Source organism: Nelumbo nucifera, chromosome 6 (genome assembly GCF_055504915.1).
Source record: "Nelumbo nucifera cultivar China Antique chromosome 6, China Antique-T2T, whole genome shotgun sequence".
In the NCBI taxonomy this organism is placed as follows: Eukaryota; Viridiplantae; Streptophyta; class Magnoliopsida; order Proteales; family Nelumbonaceae; genus Nelumbo; species Nelumbo nucifera.
In genome coordinates this window covers 1,218,961-1,243,829 of record NC_142654.1, presented here as the reverse complement: position 1 = coordinate 1,243,829, position 24,869 = coordinate 1,218,961, and the positions used below count along the sequence as shown (strand labels likewise).

The window sequence follows — 24,869 nt, the reverse complement described above, 5'->3', positions numbered from 1 at the left end:
GACCAATGGGTTAAGTTGGAATTGGTTTGTGTAAGATTGAACAGCCCAGACCACGTTAACGCGCATTTAACCATTAACGTTGGGAACTTGGGATGGTCGACGTTTTCTTCTCCTATTCGCGGGTTCACGCGTGCACCCACGGGTGCACAGAACGCGGACTCCTCTGTGGGGGTGAGCAAGCCAAACTTGAGATCGGAGACAAATTGACAGATCAGTTCATCGGAATCCCCAAGGCACACGAGGCCATGGGGATTTCGTCTAATCTGTTACTATTACAGTCACTAAAAGCAGAAGATGAATCTGCGTTCACCGAAGCTCCGCCTCATCATTAATGTTGAGTTCTCTGCATCTCTTCTGAGAAAAGGGTAAAACAAATTCACAATTTCACTTAAAGAAGAGAAGCCTCCCATTAATAATGGTAAACCTTGTATGAATTGCGCGGTGTAGACTCCATACAATCATTACTGATGGCTGAAAATGATAGAGCTCCAAGATTACCTGCACCCCCTCACCCCATGATTGTTCTCCCATCTCACTCCTCGGTCGAGAGTCTCTTCACTGGTGGTGCTGGCACCAGCCCTGGTCCTATGACGCTCGTCAATAATTTATTGACGAAAACGATTATGAGTCAGACTATCACTCTTTCTCGCAGCTTCTTGTTGGGGCCATGGCTTCGAGTTGCTGTTGTCGGTATGAGGCCCAACTTTTCCACGGATAATTCAACCCAGGAGTCCTTTAAGCAGAATGATTTAGGGGATGGAGGTGAAAAGGAATTTCGTTCCTGATAAAATATCAAGAGACTGATCTATTCTTTCTTTGTGGAGTAATAGTGGCAGGGAACTGATTTGTTCGAGACTTCGAGGTAGAGTTCTAACCATTTCAGTTGTGACTCCCAAAGTTAAACATGGTGGGGTTTCAACCGATGAAGATGAAGCGGAAGGACTTCAAATAAGCTTACGATGAATTCTCCGAATTTTCTGTCTGCTCCCTCCCGCCGGAAAGATCAAGAGACTGGTATGAGTTCCATTTCATCTCTCTTTTTTTTTTTTTCCAATGAAATCTTTGTTGAACTCTGGGGATGGAGGTGAAAAGCATTTCCGTCTTAAGCCCTAACGTCCGTTGAATTTGGTGATTGCCCAATCCCCTATCCCGTTGTTTATGATTCACGCTTGGTTTAAGCCCTGCTACCTTGCTCGATTCATCAGGATTCTTTTTGCTTGGTTAGGTAATTGACATGAATATGATGTCATACTAAGCATGTTGTCTTCTTTGCATCCCTTGACAGAGAGAGTCTCAGTCAAATAAGAGAGAAAAAAACTTGGAGTGGTTAATTGGGCACTAGGGGTTTTGTCAAGCACCGACACACCCCCACGTTTCATACGGCAAGCACCGATGTCGGGGTGAAGAGAAGTAAGCACATGGTCCTAAAGTGATAAACACCGGCGTTGGGGTGAAGACAAGGGTATTATTGTTATTTTGTTAAAATATAACAGTCACTTGATGTGGTATGTGAACGGGATACAACGGAACCCTAACGATAAGGGATTAATTAATCAATTGTTAAAAATAGTAAGAATACTTTAAGATAATATATAAATATTAAAGATAAGAGTTTGTCAATTAACTAAACAGTTTATGAAATTTGCCTTTTTTTTTATTTTTAAATTGAATTATAAAGGAGGTTTTTACTTAGTATCAAAATACAGGAAAGGTTTATATGATTATTATAAAATCTTATATTTTATCCTTCTCTTATTTTACTCATGAACCCACGCAACGTCCTCACAAAATTGTGAGGAATGAATACGGTCTCCTTCTCAACCAGCCAATTGACACCTTATTTTGTCAGGATGAATTCGTATTATCGTATCGGGCTTAGATTACCTAATAACTGGGCCGGGCCCATCTGAAAAGTAAAAGGCCGGAGTTCTAGGCCTAGGTCCATAGCGAATCAATATATTTTCTTTCGAGCTGGTCGGTCCGGGCGTGGGTCCAGCCATCGTTCCAGTTTTAGAAAATTGATTAGAAGCATCTAGTATCTTTTCCTTGGCGAACCAACCAGCAACCACACTGTCTTGCTTCGCAAGCTTGAACAATTCTCCAAAAACACACTTGGACGGTTGCACCTAGGTCCAACCGAAGAACCTCTCTTTCACTCTCATAAACGCAGAGGTAAGAAGCCCCTATTCTACAATGTGCCTTATTTCTTCTTGTACTGGAATTTTGTCGGTTTTTTTCTTTATTCAGATCTAAAGTTCGATTCTTTGTCCCATAGTTACATTCAGAGTAGAATAAGGTCTCTGAAATCTCATCTGGTTATATCTTAGATTGCGCAGATTGCAAGGTTCCAGTCGAATCGAAGATGTTTCTTACCAGGTGAAAACATATTGATACCAACTACGGGATTTTTCTTGTCTACATATTCTCAACTTTTGTTTTATTTTTATTGATTTGTTTTGTTTTGGGTAACTGAAGGACTGAATATGATAGAGGTGTCAACACCTTCTCTCCAGAGGGGCGGTTGTTTCAGGTTGAATATGCGATTGAGGCTATCAAGGTAATCGGACTTGTGCTTCTTTGTGTTTTGGTAAAGTAAAGGAGGGTCAATTGTGGAGGAAATGTGTGCTTATTGCAGTTGGGTGTGAATGCATTTGGTTTAAAAGAAGGTGCTTTATGAAGGGTATTTATGTTTCTCGTAGTTGGGTTCAAAGACGGTGCTTTATGGGGTATTTGTGTTCTTTCGGTTGGGTTTCAGCGCAGTTTCCTATTTCCTGTTCTCCTCTTTCTTCCTTAGTGCAATTATTTTTTCGGTGATAATACCCTGTTTCAGTGCAGTTGGGTTGAATTGGGGTCGTTTTACTAAATACTAAGGAAAAATGAGTTCTTTGTAGAAAGAATTTGTGTTCGTTGAAATTGGATTTTTCTGCAGTTGGGTTGAGGCTGTTGAGATTTCTACCGACTACATGCGGTTGTTTATTGAGGGAACTCGCGTTTTTTGCAGTTGGGCTCAACCGCAATTGGGATAAAGACCAAGGAAGGCGTCGTGCTTGCCGTAGAGAAGCGCATAACTTCACCATTGCTGGTTGTTCACCTTTATCTAGTTGATTTATATTTTGTTTTTCAGCCATTGGTCATTATTATTTTATCTAATTCATCTTGTTTGGTGTTGTCCCTTTTGTGTTAAATTAATGCCTTATATATGATAGTAATCTATATACATGCATATAATCCCTCATGCATTGTAATATATATACGCAGACAGTAACTATTTTATCTACTCATTGAGGAAAAAGTTTTTTTTTTTCCTTGGATCTGCTACCCACAAAGACGCCACCCACATGCACCAACATGAGACTACATCCGTGCATATGTAACATCTTTCCATGAATGACAACTGAGATGTTTCCGATGTGTGTGGCTTTAGTGTTTTATGAGTAGGCTTGTAGGTAGTGTTGTGGGATCTGGACTCCAGTTTTGTGTGTAGTTTCTCTAACTCATTATATTTGGAGTATGATAAATATTCCCATGGGATTTTGTAAATGGTCATAAATTCATCAATACATATTACTATATTAATAAGCAACACAACATTTTATGTTAACAAATACAGACTCAAGGAACCTTGTAAAGGGAAAGCAATGCATGTATTAGTCTATTAGATACTAATAGCTAATGAATTTGTTAACAATGCAAATGAACCCTAGTTTGTAACATGGACTTGAAAAACGTTTGAGTGGATCCATAATTCTTGGGATTTTCCTATAAAATATTGAAGCTGAGGAGTGATGGAGAAATTGGACTGAACAATGTATCTATATGGTTTTGTTTCTTCATTGTTGGTAATGTTTACTTGAATGTTTTTCTCTTTCCACTCAAAAAAGGGCTGGGCAAGGTCCAAATGGGAATTCTTTTCTTTTCTATGCACCTTAATGATGTTGATTGGAGGTTTCATGGTATGATGGGAGATTATTCCCCATCTCATATATTCAGTTTGCAAATGATTCCATTATTTCTTGTAAAGATAAGAGTAATTCTGCTTCCACCATGAAGGAAATCATAGATAGCTTGGAATTTCTGATGACTTAGAGTTTACATGAACAAAATATGCATTACAAGTTGATTGCATTGCCTCAATCCTGTATGCAACTTAACAAATTGGTCAATGAGGTTTCTGGGCTTACTTTTGGAGAACACTAGGTAGATGACTTTTGGGATCCCATATTCAAAAGATACAACAAGAAACTAGTCGATTGGAGGAAAAGTTACATCTCATTTGGGGGGCAGGGTATGATGTTTATTATATCTAACTTAATAGCCTCCTCATGTCTATAAGTTATTCTTAAATGCTCTAATTAAAATTGCAAACGGAAATGAGAAAATGATGAGGAACTCTTTTCTTGAGGTCACCAAATAGATCATTTGGTGGATTTTGGAACATGGTATGTAAAAACAAAGAAGAGGGGGACTGAAGACACGATGCATAAGGGAGAGGGATATGTCATTTCTAGGAAAATAACTTTGGAGTTTCCTAGATGAGCAGTATGGCCTATACCACGTGGCAATCAAAAGAAAATATGACCATCAAATTAATGAATGCTAGACTAGGAAATGGAGTCTCCTTATTATTTCCTTAGCAATTGATCTTTTCCATGCTTCATACCTTTGTACACATAACAGAGCATGTTAACTGTCAAGAAAAGAAAGAAAAGGAAAAGAACATTTCTATCTGCATCAGCTATGACACTGCCTGGGGATGGAATTAGGTTCTGCGAGGGTTTGTGATAGGGGAGATCCCGTCTTTACTGGAAGTTTCTTGGATTATGCTCATTATCCGCAATGCATAACTGATTGATTTTTCCTCTTAATTTGAATTCGGTTAGTGTCTAGCTTGGAACCCAGGTTTCAAGACAGGTTTATGGGACCACAATTATGAGAACATCATTTGACTCCTTGATAGCTTCTAAAGTGTATTTCTTTCCAATAAGAGCAGGGATGATTTAATATGGGTTTTGTAACCTGTCTTCTTTTCAAAGTACTTTTATATGGGAACAGCAATCCTGTTTCCTATTCTTATGAAGGACCAAAGAAGATACTGATATTGATTACTATCAGAAAAACTATAGAAGATACTGACTCCCAAAAGGATGCATACATTTTGCTGGAAAGATTGCTCATGGGGAGGATAAACACATATGAAATGCTACAGACAAAAAGAGTTGGTGTTACTTCTTGTATGTGACTGAAATATCACAATGTGGAGACACTTTGCACCCTTTTCACATATCCATTGCTCGTCTATTTTATATTTATGCAATCTTTTGAAAGGCTATTAATCTCATCCACATTAACTTAGTGGCAGAGAAGGATCATGAATTTTCAAGGGCTATTATCTTTATTCATGGTATCTTATCACAAAGAAAAATCATGAAATGTTTGATGCATGCTCTGGTTTGGGATATATGGGAAGAAATGAATGCTTATCTATTCTAGACTAAGAAGAGATCTATCCAAGCAATGATTATTCTTCTGACTATCAATTAGGTTAATAAATTTGGGCCGTTCAACGATACGTCCCGTATCGGGCGTATCATATCGTTGGCTTAACGATACGCCCCTACAGGGGTTGTATCAGGGTGTGACCTGGTTCAGGGGGTAGACCAGCCTTAGACTGACCCCTCTGAACCAGTTTCAAAGAAAGGGGGGGAGGGGGGAGCAAGCTTCGATACAGGCTGATACGCCCCTACCGGAGTATTGGCCTGTATCGATATTTTAATCCTTGCCTGTAATAGAATGCAGTGGTGATCTGGGCTCCCCTATGCCTAGAAAGAACTCTTGGAGGGTTGAAGTAATGCTTAGAAACAACTTCAGTATGGTCATCATAGCATGTTTCGGACTGGCTGATAGAGGTACTCAGCAAGATGCTAAGCTACTGTCTTAGTGTTTCTGATTCACGGAATGAAATTATCGGTTTTGATGGACTACAAAATGACACTCATAGAAGAAGTTTTGCATGTTATCATAGCTTGGATCTGAAAAGTTTATGATGGCCTTTTACCATGAATGCTGGGAGGTGATCAAAGAGGATCTGAAGAGAATATTTGATGAATTTTTAGTTAGAGGCAAAGTGGGAAAGGGAATAAATGCTACTTTTATCTCTTTGATTTGAAAATATGTGGGTGTAACTTCAACAAGTGAATTTAGGCCAATTAGTCTCACCACAAGTTTGTATAAGATTGTGGCTAAGGCATTATTCGTGAGGCTAAAGAATGTGTTTCATCTGGTTGCCACCTAAACAAAGAGCTTTTGTTAAAAACAGAGAAATCCTAGATCATATTCTTATAGCTAACGAGGCAGTGGAAGACTTCAAAAAATTGAGGAAGGGGTTTGTGTTTAAGATCGTGCTGATTGGGAGGGTAGGAGAGGCATTAGACAAGGGGACCCATTATCCCCCTTTTTAATTATCTTGGTGGTGGAAATTTTCAGCAAACTTTTGAGGAGGGTGGATGTGAGAGACATTTTTAGAGGTTTTAGGGTGGAAAGATTGAGCCAAATTGTTTCTCATTTGCAGTTTGCTGATGACACCTTGATTTTGGGTCGAGTTCAGGGAGTTTCATGATGTGAGAGCTCTTAGGAGAATTCTAGAGATACTAGAAAGAGTCACTGGCTTGAGAATCAACTTTGCCAAATGTAGTTTGATGGGTTTACAAATGGAAGATAGAGAATTGGAGGAGTGTGCAACTATCTTGGGTTGTGAGATTAAATAGTTGCCAATTAAGTATTTACTATTTAGGGTTACCTTTAGGGGGTAATCCTTGAGATATATCTTTCTGGGAGGTGGTGATTGAGAGGTTTTCAAAAAAAAAAGGACAATTGAAAGAAAAGCTACGTTTCGAAGGGTGGAAGACTTACCCTCATCAAACCAACTTTGTCTAACCTTCCAATCTACTTTTTGTCTCTTTTAAAGCACCCATGCAAGTTGTGCGAAGAATAGAAAAAATTATTAGGGATTTCTTATGGGATTCAGGAAGTGAAAAAGAAATATCATCTCATGACTGCATGCTAAAGAGGGTGGTGGGCTAGGAATTAGGAGAGTGCAGGAGAAGAATTTGTCTCTTCTAGGCAAATGGTTGTGTAGGTTCCCTAATGAGAAAGGCATTGTGGGATTTAGTAATCAAAAGCATTTATGGGCGGCATCCTAATAGGTGGGACACAGTTTATGCCAAAAATTCCACTCTAAGAAGCCCATGGAAAGCAATCTTGACCCTTCTTCCAACCTACATACAACACATTACACATAAGGTATGATGCTGTCTCTTGAACCAAGGTGAAGTTTCGGGAAGATTCTACCTTCCTACAAGCATTTCCTAGAAATATAATATATCCAACTTCAAAAACAAACCCGTTGCTGGCTTGGTAACATTTGATGGAGAGGGTGGGTTTGGGTCTCGGGCTTAAGGAGCGCTTTGAGGGAATAGGAAATGGATGGAATAACTGCCCTACGTGACATCCTTCAACAGGAACATATGCCCTTTGAGGATAGATGGGAGAGCGTGGGAACCTGATGTTAATGGACTCGTTGCTTGTGCCTCTTTTTTGTTTTGACAAACCTTTTGCCAATGAAACGAAGTGAACCTGAACCCATTCCTAGTGCTAGAGGTGTGGTGTTGCCCTATTCGTCCTAAAGTAAAGGTCTTTTGTTGGGAAGCCGCCAATCAAGTCATTAGCACCTTTGAGAGGCTCCAAAGGAAGTAGGAAAACTGGTGTCTCTCTCCTCATGTCTATCTTTTGTTTGAGGAGAAGGGAAAACACCAACCATCTTGTGTGTTGCACTTTTTTTTTTTTGAAGAATAAATAAAATAAATTTTATTAAAAGAATAAAGGTTATAGAGTAGGAGGTGACAAGAAGGCACCTCCACACTACAAAACAACAAAACACCAATACAAACAAGCAGAAAACTGAATACAAATCTGCAGAACGAACACAATCCACCAAGGCTTCCCCAAAACTAGAGGGACTATGTATTGCACTTTTGCACCCAGGTGTGGGAACATTTCTCTTCTTTGGCTGGTTGTGTTTGGGTAGCACCAAGAGAGGTCAAGGATTTATTTAGTACCAGATGGATGGAAATGTACTACAAAGAGATACAATATTGTACTACAGAGGTTAGGTCTTTTTGCTGGGAAGTGGCTCTTCAAAAGATCAATACTATGAATGTACTTCAAAGAAAAAAGCCAGACTGGAGCCTTTCCCCACATGTTTGTTACCTTCGCTTAAGAAATGGTGAGACGGCGACTCATCTTTTGATTTCTTGTCCTTTTGCTTATTATTTGTGGGATTGGTTCCCTTCTTTGTTTGGTTACAGATGGAACCCCCCCTCAGGTGTTCTGAACTTTTTTGACTCTAGCTTCATCCGAAAACCAAGGAAAAGGGGTAGGGTAATGTGGAGAATAACAAGAGCTGCCATCCTATGGTCAATTTGGGAAGAGAGAAACAATAGGATCTTCCTAGGACAAGAAAAATCCAAGGAAGCACTTGTGGAGGATGTCACCATCAAGGTTATGCACTGGCTGAAAGTACATCATCTTTTCAAGGATTTTTCCTCAGCGGATTTAATTAGAAATTGGAGTGCTATAGCTATATCCTCGCCTTCCTCCCCTGCGGTACAAGATTGTTGGGTACCACCGCCTCAGTTCAAGGTGAAGCTAAACTTTGATGGAAGCTCCTTGGGTAATCCAGGTCAGTCGGGAGTTGGGAGTGTGTACAGAAACGAGGAAGGAAAAGTCTTGGCCCTTTACTCGGGCCCAATTGGGGTGGGAGATTCATTAAGGGCAGAAGTAATGGCCTTACTACAAGGTTTGAAACTGGTGAAACAATGGGGAATGCAACAATTAGAAGTGGAAGGTGACTCCAAGCTAGTAATAGGGTGGATGCAAACTGGAAATCTGGGAGTGTGGTCTCTTAGACAGCCTCTAAGAGAGATTATTAGCTTAGCAAGGGGGATTGGGGTGCACTTTAATTGGGTAAGAAGGTCAGCAAATGGAATGGCTGACACTTTAGCTAAGCAAGGAGTTACTAGGGAGGCTTTGTTTTGGGCCTATTTGTAAGTTTTTTATTTCTTTTCATCCATTTTGTGGGTGGTAAGCCTGTAATCTTTTCAATTGTCTAATGGAAGTTACAGTTTCCTAAAAAAAAAGAGAGAGACAATATTGTGACTGTGTACAGGGAGTTGTTCTATGGGAGCTGTGGAATGAAAGAAATGCCAGAGTTTTTTAGGAAAAGACTAAAGGTTTGGGGGATTTGATTGAGGTCACTATGTTAGGAGTTTCTCATTGGGATTTGGTATGTGAAGAATTCAATGATATTTCCTTAAATGACCTTTTAAGGGGCTGGAAAATCATTGCAGATTTCCAAGTGAGAAAACCAGAAATAATGACTACGTGGAATGCACCAACAGAAGGGAGAATTAAGTTTAATTTTGATGGTACAGCCTAGTTAATCTGGGAGTTTCAGGTATTGAGGGGTGTAGTCAGGGATCACAATGGGCTCATGATACTTTGCTTTTCTGGTCCCGTTGGTGTTGGACATTCCTTAAGGGCTGAATACTGAATACATGCTTTGATTCAGGGGTTAAATTTGATGAGTATGGAAGATTTGAAGAATGTGGAGGTTGAGGGAGACTATCAAACTATAATTTTCTGGATGAGAAATCTATATGATTTCCTCAAAAAAGAAATCAATATATGATTCCTAGGTTGATAGTGAGATAGTCTGCCATATTGAATAGTTCATTCAAGTTAGAGCCTAGATGTGCTAATGGACTTGCAGACTCGTTAACCAGGGCAGGAGTGGCAAGGAAACAGCTTTTAGTGTCACTGCAGAGCTCTAGGTTTGGATTCTATCTTTGTTTGGGTGTAGTTGGGATATGCTAGCAGAAGTAAGCGCAATCTTTAACCCTGCTATGTTCTCTTGGCCCCATAAAATGTGGAGGTTTGCACGGGCAGCCTTGTTATGGACAGTTTGGGAAGAAAGGAATGCCAGGATCTTCCAAGAAAAGGGAAGGAGCAGTCAAGCCTTGAAGGACTGCATTATGTACAGCCGTACAAGTCAATACATTGTTTAAAGACTCTGGAATTGTTTAACCATTTCTCCTTTACTGATTGTTGGAGGGATTGGTTATCAGTAGCAAGCTGTTCCTCCTCCAAGGTAAAGGTATTGACTAGCTGGGTCCCCCCTCCTCTCAGTTCATTGAAGCTGAATTTTGATGGGAGCAGCCAGGGTAACCCGGGTCCCTCTGGGTTGGGAGGTGTACTGAGGAATGAGGCTGGAGAGGTTGTCTTACTCTACTCAGGCCCATTAGGTGTTGGGAACTCTATCCGGGCATTGCTGTTAGCTGAAATACAAGGAATACTTCTTTTTTTGATTGGAATACAAGGAAAACTTCTTGCAAAAGAAATGGGTGTGGAGCAGCTTCTGATTGAAGGGGATTCTAAGACAGTGGTGGACTGGTTAAATAATCCGGAGGATGTCACTTGGGGCTACAAGAGTTAAAGAAATTCAAATGGCTGACAAGGAATATGTCTGTAACAGTACAGTGGGTTGGGAGATTAGCTAATGCATTTGCTGATATCTTGGCAAAACAAGGGACAAATAGGGAGACATTGTTCTGGGCGCAACTGTAACCCTTGTTTTAACATTCATGTACTCTTTGATGTAGTTTTTGTGCTTTCTGTTTGGAGAGGCGGCACCTCACGCCTCTCTAAGGGGATTTTCATGTAACCAATCTTTGAATTAATGGAATATGATTTTTTATTTATAAAAAAAAAGAACAGTTTGAATGGGGATGCCCAAGGTCAGGTTGTAATTTGTAATATCTTTCTATGGGCTAAGTTTGTATTATTTTTTAATCCCTTGTACTAATTTTGACCAGCTGCTTTGTTTTCTGAGCAATGTGGCGGTCTCTTTCTCTTTAATGAAATATTTCTGTTGCTTATAAAAAAAGATTATCATAGCTTGGATTTTAGGCAGGAGCAAATGAGCAATAGCATAGGCCCTTGGGAACTATTCAAATTAGAGGGCTGGGTTTTCCCCTGTATCCTTTGATATATGAGTGGGGTCTTTGTTAGAGGTTACTATATTAGCTAATTGTTTTGCTGGTAGATTGGTGCTTAGTGCTTAAAGAGTTTATCTCCTAAAACGGAGAAGTTTCTTTCTTTTTTTTTTTTTTTCTTTTTTTGGGGGGTACTCATTAAAAAGAAGACATCTTTCAAAGGGGTGTTACCTAGTGAGTGTATATTTTTATTTTATCTGTATGTCTTTGGCTAGTATAATAAACTACAACTAATTTCAACTCATGGGGTGTACTTATGCATTGTTACCTTCATGTTTACACATTAACATAACATTTTGCTGTTATCAACCAGAAAATGAGGTGGGTGTGGGGTATCAGAGCACTCTTGCAATTGTGATAAATCCAGCCTAAAAGAGCAACCATTCAAACATGTACTGCATTATATAAATATATGCTAGAAACTGTTGGCCACAATTAACAGTTTATGAGTATTCACACACATTGTAGAAATACATGTATAAACATAGTTACATATGTGTAAACAACCCAAGGATAATCTTCTTTTCCACTTGAAGCCTGCATCAAGCTCCCTTTTTATATTGGGAATTTCCTGTACGGGATGTTGATACATCATGCTCCCAACTTGCCTGATTGCAGCCAGTCCATTAACAATTTAGAATCTCTTTCTATCTCCACTTGGTGTAATCCCAATTGCTTGGCATATTTTACACCTTGAAGCAGAGCCATCACTTCTGCTCACAATGAGTCTCCCACTGCTATTGGCCCAGAAAACATAGCAACAATTCTCCCATCTCCAATCTATCAAAAAAAAAAAAAAAATCTCCCATCTCCATCTCTGAATACTTCCCCTATACTTGAAGGTCCTGGGTTACCTCTAGATCTCCCATCAAAGTTCAACTTTATTCTTTGTTGTGTTGGAGGGGACCACATTTCCTGCACAATAGGTTTTATACTTGTTCCTGTATTTATACAAGGCCTTTGCATTCCAATGTGATTGTTTATGTTACATTATTGTGTAAAGTCATGTCTCCTGAAGAAGAGAGCTTGTACATATAGAACAGAGTTTGTTTCCTATATAGACAATAACTTTGGTAGAAAGATATACAAGTCTTGGCTAATGAAAAAAAAAAACTTGCATTTAGCTAGTGTTTCCTTGTTTCTGATTGATTTCCAGCCAGACATGATTTTTGCTATTTAAGATGCTTTTCGTGACTCACTTGCTGGCTATTATTATTCTCTATTCTGAAACCTTCTATAGCATTATGCAATGTATGCACTCACATGAATTTATGTCTTTTTGAATCTCTGTTGCAGGAACCCAGTAGTGTGGAGAAAATTATGGAAATTGACGAGCATATAGGGTGCGCTATGAGTGGACTGATTGCTGATGCCCGTACACTTGTTGAACATGCTAGAGTTGAAACTCAGGTGCTGCATTATTCACTTTCTCTCTTAGTAATTGAAACATAGGACAATTACTAATTTTATGTAATTCTGTTTACCAGAATCACAGATTCTCATATGGGGAACCAATGACTGTGGAATCTACTACTCAAGCTCTTTGCGATCTTGCCTTACGGTTTGGTGAAGGAGATGAAGAATCCATGGTTTTAACTTTGTACCATTTAAGTATTAGTATTATTTTGTATTTGGCACATGATAATTTAGTGCAATTTCTGCATGATTTCATCATATTTAGTTCTCATCTGAATTTATTATCCCTTAAAATGAAAAGTTATGTCCAAAGAACCTTCATTTTTGACTTCTTGTCTGTTGGAAACTGATTATGGTATCGAACATCATGGGCACATGGTGGCTTAGTTCAAATAAACTGAATTGATGAGAACTTCTGCACAATTTCATCATATTTAATCTTCATATCAATTTCATCATCTTTAATTTCATCTGTACTTTGATTATCATTTTGCAGTTTTACCAATAAAAAAAATTCAATTTTCAGTTTTCCATGCTTTTTTTTTATTGCTTTGCATTGCTTCAAAATATAAGCCCTTGTAAAGCCTTCTCATTTCACTGGCCATATTCATTAGGCTGGAAGCTTTAACAGTTCCTTTTAGTTGTTAATCCTTAATTGCTATGTCTATGCTCTTTTGATTGGTATTTGTTGATGTATCTCTGTTGCAGCCAGGAGTTAAAATTTATGGCTACAAGCTGATGACATATAAGATATCCTCTTAAGAAACCAATATTTCAATGGATAATTTTAATTACTTGTTTTTCTGAATAAGCATTACTTTTTGGCCTGAGTACTTGCTTTCATCATTCATTTTGCTTTCCTGACTGGTAAAAGAAAATACATTAATTGGAAAAGAAGATGAAAACAAGGTATAAAGAGGGTAATTATCCAAAAAAGAAAGAATCAAAGTATAAAGAGGGGGAATCAAGAAGTAACCACAAAGGTCAAAAGTTCAACAAGACAATATCAAAGCAAAACAAGAAAAATGTATCCAAGACCTGAGAGGCCTTACCCAGGATGGCTGATCCAGTATTATCATTATTCTTTTTTTCTATTTACTTCAAGAATGTATTTATGTCAACTATGATACCTGGATATTGGTACGGGCATGGGCACAGATATAGGACCGGGATATGACACCATTTCCTAAAATCCTGGACATGGATTTGAGTAAGGGTGTCCCATATATGCTTTTCATGAACTTATATCTAGTTTTGAAGCCAAATCTCATTTCTCAAAACTTGTCTTGCCAAATTTAATTAACTTTCTAAGATTTGCAGAACTTTTATAGTATAATTTGTTAAAACATACCATTTACATTTTACATATTTAAAAGTGTCAATGCTAGGCATATACAAATGTCCAGGTATCACAGAATGTCAATCCTGCATTTTAGATATAGGACAAGATTTTCTATGCTAAAATTTATCTATTTAAGTTATTTATAATCAATTGATTGCTTCCAACTGTATGTTGCAGTGCAAGAATATGACCCAGCTCAAGCATAAGTCAAATGGGATTTGCAAGTTCTCCTAGGGGCTGATTATGGGATTTCATAGTTATCTTCATTCTTCACTACTGAATGACCTAAACATATCAACTAAAATAACACCCTTTTCAAAGGACTGTTCCTTGTTTATTTTCTTTGCTCCCTTTTTTTTTGATGAATATTTTCTTTGCTCCCATTTGGCATTCTATTTTATCTTAATTCTTAAGGCTGCTTTTGTTTCTCCATAAAATGGGTGTAAAATTTTTTCAAGGTAAAATATTCTTACTACTATTTTCATCACTTTTACATTGAAAACTTTTCTACCCCTTCTAATTTGTTCCAAACTTTATATGTGAATGATATAGAAAACAAGGTTTTGATTGTAAAAGGGGCAAGAATATAACTCAAGCATTTCAAGCTGAAATTTGTTAAGTCCATTTTATGTTGAAACAAACTCAACTTGAAGTGTTGAAAAGAAATGCAATGTAAAGGAAACTGATTGTATGTTTTTTATGGTTGACATTAAAATGAAACAGAATAAAATTGATGACATTATGGATGTTGAATTGCTTTTATAAGCAAAGATACATAGGGATTATTCTGGATCACAATTTTGTTTTTGTACAGTCTAATGGATGACAATTTCATTTTTGTACAGTCTAATGGATGACAATTTCATTTTTGTACAGTCTCGACCTTTTGGGGTATCTCTTCTCATTGCTGGTCATGACGAGAATGGTCCTAGCCTGTGAGTACTTTCTCCCCATTTAGTTATTGAACTTTTATATTAAATTTTGACATAAATTATGTCTTTTAGTTTCAGTTTGGCACTGCTAAGGTTATATTGATATTAGCAGTGCTACTTAATTTTGAGATCTTTACGAACTTTCCATGCCTTCTATATGACTAACAAATGTGGTGAGCTGGGACTCCCCAAGTACCACAACTAAGTCTTGTCCTAACTAATCAACTATATGGGGTTGGCTCCATGAATCGTGTTCCACCCTTTCACTCTGTCCAGTGCCATTATCTGTTGAAGTTGGAGGCCCCTAAATCATTTCACTACTTCAACCAATGTCCTTTTGGGTCTGCCCCTGGCTCTTCTAGACCTTTCAACTTTGTATCAAATCACTTCTCACTGGTGTTGTAGATGGTTTGCAATCTACTTTGTACATGACTAGAAATCTACTTTCTGTCATGGCTGAAGTTTGTATAATTCTACAATCTACATATGCTAAGGGCTTAGACAAAAGTTTGAGGTCAATGGAACAATATTGATGCATGACTGCTTTAATGCCTTAATGGATGTGAGACAGTTAATTCCTAATTTGAAACACCCAGTTTGTTTAGCTGGACATTTTGAGTATTATCAGAAATGCCTAGAAGAAATGAGGCTATTGCTGAAGCAGTATAACAAATAGACCTTGTTATAATCTCCAAGGACATCATTATCTTTTGGAGTATCAAAACTTTGGCGTTCTTGATAGAATTACAATTGCTCCCACAACAATACTTTGAAGTTGTTTTCTTTTTCTTTCATTGTGTGTTGGGGGAGCAGCCTTAGTAGAATCATAATGCTCCTACAACACTTCGTGGATTTCAAAACTTGGGCATGTATCTTAATTATATACATATTACCTGTACTGTAGGTATTACACAGATCCATCTGGCACATTCTGGCAGTGCAATGCAAAGGCTATAGGTTCGGGTTCTGAAGGAGCAGACAGCTCTTTGCAAGAGCAGTATAATAAGGTATTGATATCTTCTACTTACATAACAAATTACGCACATACATTGCCATCACTCAATGTTGGTCCCAGCTATCTGGTCTCTTAGGAGGGGTGGACTGGATATGGTCCTAACCTTTGGCATTTTTTTGCACAAACATATGTATATATTTTCTTTTGTTCTTCATTCTTGGGGCTTGTTTGGTTGCACTATTTGATATCTGGAAATCTAGACAATAGTGCCACCGAACACCACTTTGGTTGTCTACAAATTTCTTACTTTTAGCTTCGCTGATGTGCAGGACAACTGAAATTCTAGACAATAGTCAGTAGTTTGAAATGGATCAGAACCGTTTTTAAGTTTGGCAAGTTTACCTGCTTAACAGAATTACTAGAAAATAATGAGATAAATAAAACAATAACTAGGTTTTAATACTGAACATCCTTGGTTTACTACTTTGTAAACCTTTCTAAACGAGTTATGTAGTAAAATATCTACTGATATTGGGGTGTTGTAGGCCCAGAAATAACAGTCCATAGCATGAGAAAGGCATGATTTTGGAGGGTATCTGACAAGCCAGTTAAAGAATATTAGTTTTCTATTCTGTTTTCTCCTGCTACTTTTCCTGAAGATGCTTAAAGCGGTGTTTTGTATGGCTTCCGTTTATTTGATAAACGGTGCCATGTCATTGCCAAATCAGCATTTATCCCATCGTGCTGATCCGTATGCATAGGTATTCACAAAAGTAGGTCTTGATTTATGTGCACACCAACCGTTGGAGGAAGTTTCATTTTAACACTTCCCCCAACGGTTCAGCGTTTATTCACTGTTCCACTGATGTGGTGCCTAATGATGTCTAGTGGTGCCTAATTGTCAATAAACAGTTTATCAAGTACTTTTCTCAGTTTTAAAGACAAATTAAGTACAAACATTTATTTAATAAATGGAAGCTATACTGAAGACATACTTAGAAACACAAGGGATGCTAATTTGATCTCAAAAGAAGTTTATGAACAAACTTTTAGATTCAGAAATCTAACCAAGAAATCCAAAATCTATGTCAAACTGAGAAGAAATGATACAAGGAGTATTTGGCCAAAATTTTTAACTTCTAATCTCCTGACAAAATGAGCTTTGACCAATTGTTGAATCTGTGTGCGTGTGTGTGTGTTTTTTTTGTTACGGCCATTTGCATGCAGGATATTACTCTTCAGGAAGCTGAAACAATAGCTCTTTCCATCTTGAAGCAAGTAATGGAGGAAAAGGCAAGTGTTCTAGATACAAAACAAAACGCTTATCTTCTGTTGCTTCCTATATAGCCATTCAAATTGAGTTGTGGTTTTTGTTCTTAGGTGACTCCAAACAATGTCGATATAGCAAAGGTGGCTCCAACTTATCATCTCTACTCTCCTTCTGAGGTGGAAGCTGTCATTAGTCGCTTATGAAAGAGAACAACTACGTCTTCATTTATGCAATGCATCATACATCTTTTACTATTTTATTTGAGGGGTTTTCCTTTTCTTGCAACAGGTATCCTAAGCAGTAAAACAACCTTTACTCTTTTTTTTAATGGCTGAACGTGTTAAAACCAATTCAGTTTTTAGACTATGGGACTGCAAATTTATTTGCATTTGGTTAAGAAGATACAACAACAATGTTCAAACGTTCTTCATTAGAACTTTTAAAATATTGGTTGATCTCGATCCTTGAAAAACTGGGTTTTCTAATTACCATTGCCAAGAAATGGAGATGCCTCGTAAGATATTGGTTAATCATTCGACCCCCATCAAAAGTCATAAAGCAAAGTTTCAAATTGAATGAAAACTTGATATGGAATTCCTTCCTTGGGTTGATTCATTCAACAATTAAGTTTCAATGCCATCATAAGTATGAAGTTATTATCTAGATTTATCGTCATTGGTATGAACTGGAGCTGCCAAAATATTCACATTCGTGCATAAATGAATATATGTGCAGGCATTTATGTTCATGTTTACATAAATGTATATTATTGTTTCAGTAAAAGTAAGATTTACGCAAAAAAAGGTTAGAAATTGATATTTCATGTACTGTATCTTTATCAGTAAATTTCTTGTAGTTTCATTAAGTTGGCCGAATTTATAAAATGTTGTCCGCCTTTTACAGCCTGAATTTAATGTTCTTGATTTCGTTAAGCGCAAATGAAATTAAAATTCTGTGATGAAATTTGTTGTTAGTTGGACCATATCTATTCATTATTCCAGAGCGAATGATCTAGACGTTTGCCTGTCTGACAGTCGTCATCTATTTGACGGGGTGGTACATGTACCCACAAGGATGATTTATACCATGGTTTTTGAACTGCAGTTGACCCGTAAGCTTGGACCATTTGGCCTGTGAACCGTCCAGGCAACTGATTCTGTTTTACCTCGAACTCGGTCACTGACTAAAAACCATTGGGTTCAATGACCCATTGACCTGGGTGGTTGAACCATCGACCCATTTGACCTGTTCAACATTTTGGCAGTTTTTTATTTTATTTATTTTTATTTTTTAAAATTTTGTTAGAATAGGCCGTCTGTTCGAACCAGACAGTCAAATCATCGATCCAAAAACTGATGGCCAGAATGGTTCCAGTGTGGTTCCAATTCCGGGTCATTGTTTAAGCATTGGTTTATACTAGTAGGAATAAATTATAAGTTTCTCTTTAGAAACTCATAGCTTTGGGTGATTATTACAGGTATGGCATAGGGACAGTGAATCCTATTTCCTCATTTGAGCTGAGATGGGCTGGGCTGTTCAAAATCAAATTGGCCATAATGTTCTTCCGTATGCCAAAGATAAGTGAAATAAAATTGACCTACTTAGAACACCTACTCATTGACTTATTTAAAACATCACCCTGGTTGGCATTAACTTTTTTAAACACTCCGCATGGGCTAGATTTTGGTCCACCCAACCCGGTCCAATAAGAATCCATCACAAGCAACCTGGATTCAATCTGATCCGAATCCAAATAAGAGGATCCGATCCAATTCATTTTAAAGAAAATGGATAAATGTTACAACCATACATCCTACTTGCTATTTAGTGTTTCGGGAAGTGAGCTAGGCACCATATAGAATTGGCCCGTTGGATAAATGTTGCCTTCTCTTTACTTAGATTTCTTTGTATCTTTTGTGGGGTGGGGAGCTTTACCAGAAATGATGGTTGATTAGATAGCTATGATGTTTACCAAACCAGGTCATGCAACTGATCAAAATTGTAATTTGTATTATTGTGGTTAAGATTTGCCGGAACTCCTACTGAAATAGCAAAAGATGTGAAATGAAAACCACAAATCAAAATGGTTGGATGATCCTTACCATTAATGTGAAGGCAAAAGAGTTGGTGTTTTCAAGCAATATGATATTATCTGAAAATGGTGAAATACCGACCCAAAGTAATTAGGATTTAAGGTAGATGGAAAAACATGGGCAGATACACCTTATTAGAGGACTAGGTGGTGTCCACTACCAAGCATATTAACTCAGTCACGGAACTCTGCCATGAAAGATTGGTGGAAGGCGGTAAGGCGGGAGACAATAGCTGGAATCTTATCTTCCTGTGGCAGTATCGTGCACCTGATGTGCCAGGTACCCAGAACCTTGAACCAAAGCAGCACACTATCAGGTCAGTCATCCAGAATAAAGGTATAACATACCACAAACTATTCTCCATACTGTGTTATAAGCAGGAGAGTTACTAAACAAAATAACATGCAGATGGGGGAAATTTTGAGCAAGTATGACCGTTCAGTGGATATCTTCCACTTCCAAGATACAGGAATGATTCAACCAAAGGGTCACACTTCTAAACCGACTTTTCTTGTTCTCTGTATTCTTTTTATTCCTCAGACCACTCCACAAAAAAGTAATGTTCTGATGGTTACAGAAATATTGGTTGGTCCCAAGCACGTAAATGATCTAAACTCAAATACTTGAAACCACATGAAATCCATAAATACGAGGGACCATGAACCATACCTGCCCAAAGCCTGATCCAGGTACAACAACGATTCCAGTGGCATCAAGGAGACGGCGAGCATAGAATGCGTCTGGAGCTGTTTTTGCTGCTTCTGCAGCTTCAATTGCTTTTCTAGGCAAGTGAAGGCGAGGAAACAGATACATTGCTCCCTCGGCTTTGTTGCATGTGACACCTTCTAAACTGTTGAAGGCATCTTCTAGTGTCTGCTTTAGGGATAAGCAGAGAATAAATATATCTAAATATATTCAGGTATATGCTATGACTAAAATTATCTGTGAGAACATGCAAGAGTATTGCTGTTGCATAACAGTGAACGAAGCTGCTTTCCAAAAACAAATGCATACTGTTTGCAGTCCTATTTAAAGGTAAAAACAATGGCCCAAGTTTCTGAAAATCAGGAAAGATGCATTTAGCTTGGGTAATCAAAGTTAGTCCACTTCATAAAATTAGATTTATTTGTTTTAACTAACCTTTGCTCGCCTTGCCAGAGATGATAGAATTCCATCTTTCTCCGCACAAAATGATTCAAAGGATTCATCTCCAACCTGCAGATATTCATCTTAGAGCATGTATAAAGTGTGGATGGAATCTGAAGCATTAATTTATTAAACTTTTATTACATTTAACAAATTATGTTATTAATTTTAATATTATATCCAATGAACTAGGGCATAGAAAACCCTCAAATATTTCCATGCAAAATTAGACCCCACATTGGCAGGAGCCTTGTGCACTGGGCTGCCCTTTTTACACCAGGATAAAACCCCATCCATAAAGATCAGAGGACCTTGATCATAGTAATCAGAAACGTCAAATAATATAGCTTTTTTTTTCAATTATGGATATCAACCAGATAGACTTCTGGCCAGATGTTTCAAGGTAAAAGATATTGCATCTGATTATGTTCCAAGTGAAAAGACATGTCTCATGTAGTACCAACCATATTTTGATATTTTATGTCAAAAATAGAAAATAAAGTCAAGAAAAAGTGATGAAGGATGTTACCTTAGGTGGGTTCATAACAAGGCTTGCAAGAATCTGACCAGAGATGTTTGAACAAAGGTTTACAGATGCCACTTTGTAAATTTGTTCCCTTATATCAGCACCGAAGCCAGTAACTTCCATGTATCCCCCCCTTTTTCCACACTCCCCATAATACCCTTAATTCAGCAAAAAACCATGTCTCTTTAGTTCTGATTAAAAAAAAAGTCTACTTCTGCCTAAGTTATATTCTTTAGATCAATCCAAGTCAGATACCTTTTGAAACGGACTGAAAAGATACCAAAGACAAATCTTTCTCTCCATATCCCATTGACCTGGATATCTTCTTGAAAGAGTGAAACTTCTTCTCTGCAACATAAACATTTTCTTGGTATACCTGTATCAAGTCAAGACTCATATTATTGATGAATGCAGTAAAAAACATGTTTATTGTTTCTGGATTTAGTTTGCTTAGACTTGGTTTGATCAAGGCAACAAATACCAAGTCCAAATCCATTAGTCAACCAATTTAAATATTTGACTCAGATAACAAACTCAACAAAAGACTAAGTTGCATTGAAGTTTAGAGGGCAAGACCTCATCTGCAAGGAGAACAAGGCCCTCTCTCTTGCAGAATTCCACTATCTCCCGCTGATTATCTTCAGCAAGAACCTACATCAATGGATCACCATGAAAGAGAAACTTTGTTACCAAACTGTTAACTGATAACAGCGCAAAGCAACTAAACACCAATAGTAGCAAACTAACAGAAGCAGGGTGGCAGTCATCATTATGCTTTCATAATTCCACAAACTAAACTTACATAATAACCAAAAGTAAAACAGTAATTATTACTTACCTGACCAGTTGGGTTGCCTGGATTAATCACTACCAAGGCCCTAACAGTAATACCCTTGGACTGTGCTTCTCCTAATTGTTTCTTAAGTTCCGAAATTTCTAACCCCCATCCTGTTGCTTCATCAAGATAGTATGGAACCTGTAGAGATCAACATGTCTTTTTCGTAATTATTATCACCAATATCACATACGGACTCAAAAAGGAATCATCTTCAGTGTTATGAGCTAGAATTGGATGAACTAAAAGGACACCAACTCATCAAGGTTGGGTAAAAAAAAAAAAACCAATGAAGTTGAGATGGCCAATAAAAGTATTTAAACTGTGATTATATAATAAATATGAACATACAAGGGTACCGCCATGGAGAGCAATCGAGGCAGAGTACAAAGGGTACTGAGGAATGGGGCAAAGGATGCCATCTTTCTCTGACCTTATCAGCAATTGCATCATCATATGGACCTGGGTAGGAAATAGAAAGAAAAAACAGTTGATGGTTCTTTTGCTCCTATCTCTGATCTGACAATTTGAAAAATAAGGGATGAAGTTAGGGTTACCGCAGGGCTTGCACCATCAGTTAAGAAAATATCATTTGGATCAGCAGGAAAACCATCACGAGCTGCAATACCAGCAGCAATTGCATCACGTAAACCCTTGATACCCTGATGTGAGAGGAACAAAAATTAGCATTAATGCAAATTTAACTGATTGGAAGACCAAGTGCAGTGTGATAATTACCTGACTGTGACTATATGCACCTGTTGCCCTTCCTGGTATCTGATCTAGAATCTGCCAAGCTCGCTCTATGGCATCAGCACTGTAACAAAGCATGGGTAAAAATTAAAGAAAATTTTAAAAAGTAATTTTAGAAAAACTAAATTGCAACTTATTAAAAATTTGGAGGTTAGTGCTCCTGATTAGTTCCAATCAAGCTATTGAGAGAGAACACTTGCAATTTAAAATGTGATGGGAAGTGAAGCAGAGATATAGAGACCTCCACAAGGTAACACATATTCAATATGATAGATAATGCTATTCAATCGAGACATAAATCATAAAGTTGAAGGTAAACAAAATGAAAAAGAGAATCTGGGCAATTCAACTTAAAATCCATGATGCCAGATATAAATACTGATAGACATGGATATTAGGATTTTTTTTTATCAATACATGGATAATAGGAAATTGAGGTATCACTTTCTGATGAAGGGAAATTTGGCCCAACCTCGCGATCGCCCGACACGTGGCAAAGGCAAGCAGCTCGGGGCAGTAGAGCGCCCAAAGCGGACATCGGAAGCAAGTCTAAGCTCACCACCGAGCCCGAACTTCAGACCGCTGTACTTAGTCCGAGCTCCTTGTTAAGAGCGAGCTCCCTGTTAAGGGTCCGAGCTCCCTAAGAACCCGAGCTCCCTACTAGGAGCCCGAGCTCCCTGTTAAGGGTCCGAGCTCCCTAAGTAAGAACCCGAGCTCCCTAAGTCCGAGCTCCCTAAAGTCCGAGTTCCCTGTTAAGGGTCCGAGCTCCCTAAGTAAGAACCCGAGCTCCCTAAGTCCGAGCTCCCTAAAGTCCGAGCTCCCTATTAAGAGCGAGCTCCCTGTTAAGGGTCCGAGCTCCCCAAGTCCGAGCTCCCTATTAAGAGCGAACTCCCTACTGAGAACCCGAGCTCCCTGCAAGGAGCACGAACTATACTGGGCCCCAAGCCTCACAAAGCTGACCCGAGCTGGCCCATGGCAGCTCGGAACACTCCAAACCGAACTCAAGACACCTCGCTCGCCACTCCAACACTTCACTCCCAAAGCACCAGGCCAGCCAAACGTACCCGACACCAAAGACGTCCGTATCCAAGGGCGACGTACCTGACTGATTTGGGATCTGACGCCTGACAGCCGCATTTCAAACGACTTCCTGCCACCGCCACCTGCAACCGTCGTCACCAGCCGCAGAGACGGCTCCGACAAAAGGAACAGTGGCGGTTCTGCCCGGCCAGAGGAAATGACATCCGAACTGGCAGGAGTTCAGAAGTAATCATGCCCGACCTGACGGAAGCCTGGAAGTGAGTGCGCGAGGTGGTTATAAAAGGCCTCTACCCCCCAGGAACGAGGTATGCTAACTTTCGCGCTATCTGGTTATTCTTGCCTTTGAAGGATTCTAACTTGAGCTTCGGAGCCCTTACGCCGGGTTTTCCCCGGAGCTTCTCTTCTCCTTCCGTTTCAGGTCCCTGTTACTCAGTTCAGAGGCAAGATCATCGACAGCTAAGACCGGCCAGATCGTGCACCATCAATTGGCGCCGTCTGTGGGAACGCTTCAAAAGGCCTCCCTCCAAAACTTTCATCCCCTTTTCTTCTTCTCTAAGAAACTCAATACTCATGGCCTCATCCAGCAACACCGGACGCGGCACAGAGACGAACACCACCGGGGAACAGCCCCAAGTTCCCGTGGTGTGTGTTGGGCAGTTCACCATCCCCCTCTCGGTGGATAGAATCCCCAATCTGACTACGCCACAAGCAGTGGCGCCTGTAAGCCTACCTTCTGCAAACATCCCCTTCCCTCTTCCCCTCGAGACTACCTTCACTGAACCAACCGCCGTCCCCCTGGCAGCTAGCCAAAATCGGTTGGACGACTTAATGCAGTGCATGCGGGCAATGCAAGCCTAGATGCAGCAGTTTCAGCAACACCAGCTTCACCAGCACCAAGTGTTGCACAACCTCTCCCAATACCACTATCAACAGCAGTTCCCCCAACTGACACTGAACCAACCACTGCTTCCACCTCGCCACCCTGCCCCGAAGCCAGTCAAGGCCTCTCCGCAGGATGGGCGCCTCCACCAAGGAAAGGCCTCTAGGCCCCAGAATCCCCCAAACAGCCAGGCCTCGTCCCCAGGCCGGAGAGAAAGGAAAGTCATCCCCGCCTCGCGCCTCGCAGGCGGATCAGGAACCTCGCCCGCAAGGTCGGCACCTCGGGTCTCCAAACCGGAGTCCCCATTGGTGGAAAACCGATTCGGCGCACTGGCAGCAGCGGACTACTAGCACTCCGAGCCCATCGAGCTCGGCAACACGGAGGCCAGCAGCGCCAGTACAAGGCCCACTCAGCAGCGAAGGCGCCGTCGAAGTCGACGAACCGCCACCCGCGTCTTATCCGAGCTCAGAGGCAAAGGCGAGACGAGCTCGGACGAGGTAGGAGTCGCCCCGATTCTCTCAGTTCCTTCCCCCCTCGCCTTAGAACTCCTGGCAGTCCCCTTGCCCAGAGAT

At 39.4% G+C, this 24,869-nt stretch overlaps 2 protein-coding genes across 4 annotated transcripts in view; one reads left to right on the top strand and one right to left on the bottom strand.

Moving 5' to 3' along the window:
* Positions 1-482: 482 nt before the first annotated feature.
* On the top strand, positions 483-17,495 carry LOC104609256 (proteasome subunit alpha type-5-like). 3 transcript variants are annotated; one of them, XM_010275508.3, is made up of 10 exons: positions 483-1,014; positions 2,328-2,376; positions 2,476-2,557; positions 3,002-3,082; positions 12,405-12,518; positions 12,596-12,697; positions 14,743-14,801; positions 15,703-15,805; positions 16,981-17,046; positions 17,134-17,495. In XM_010275508.3, the coding sequence occupies exons 1-10, from the start codon at positions 960-962 to the stop codon at positions 17,224-17,226; spliced, it is 804 nt and encodes a 267-aa protein (XP_010273810.1). In that variant the 5' UTR covers positions 483-959; the 3' UTR covers positions 17,227-17,495. The 3 variants fall into 3 exon arrangements, with proteins under 3 accessions (XP_010273810.1, XP_010273814.1, XP_010273811.1); XM_010275512.3 differs by lacking the exon at positions 483-1,014 and adding an exon at positions 2,053-2,172 and having other exon boundaries at positions 2,337-2,376; XM_010275509.3 differs by lacking the exon at positions 483-1,014 and adding an exon at positions 2,063-2,172.
* A 1,588-nt stretch (positions 17,496-19,083) lies between these two features.
* LOC104609254 (alanine aminotransferase 2-like) overlaps positions 19,084-24,869 on the bottom strand; it is a 33,006-nt gene continuing 27,220 nt past the window's right edge. The window contains exons 6-15 of the mRNA XM_010275507.2: positions 22,362-22,440; positions 22,181-22,285; positions 21,975-22,085; positions 21,627-21,764; positions 21,365-21,439; positions 21,044-21,164; positions 20,792-20,946; positions 20,257-20,331; positions 19,786-19,989; positions 19,084-19,406 (exon numbers count right to left, since the gene is read on the bottom strand). Of these exons, the coding sequence (XP_010273809.1) occupies positions 19,290-19,406; positions 19,786-19,989; positions 20,257-20,331; positions 20,792-20,946; positions 21,044-21,164; positions 21,365-21,439; positions 21,627-21,764; positions 21,975-22,085; positions 22,181-22,285; positions 22,362-22,440 (1,180 nt within the window). The 3' untranslated portion in view covers positions 19,084-19,289. The remainder of the gene's footprint in view (positions 19,407-19,785; positions 19,990-20,256; positions 20,332-20,791; positions 20,947-21,043; positions 21,165-21,364; positions 21,440-21,626; positions 21,765-21,974; positions 22,086-22,180; positions 22,286-22,361; positions 22,441-24,869) is intronic.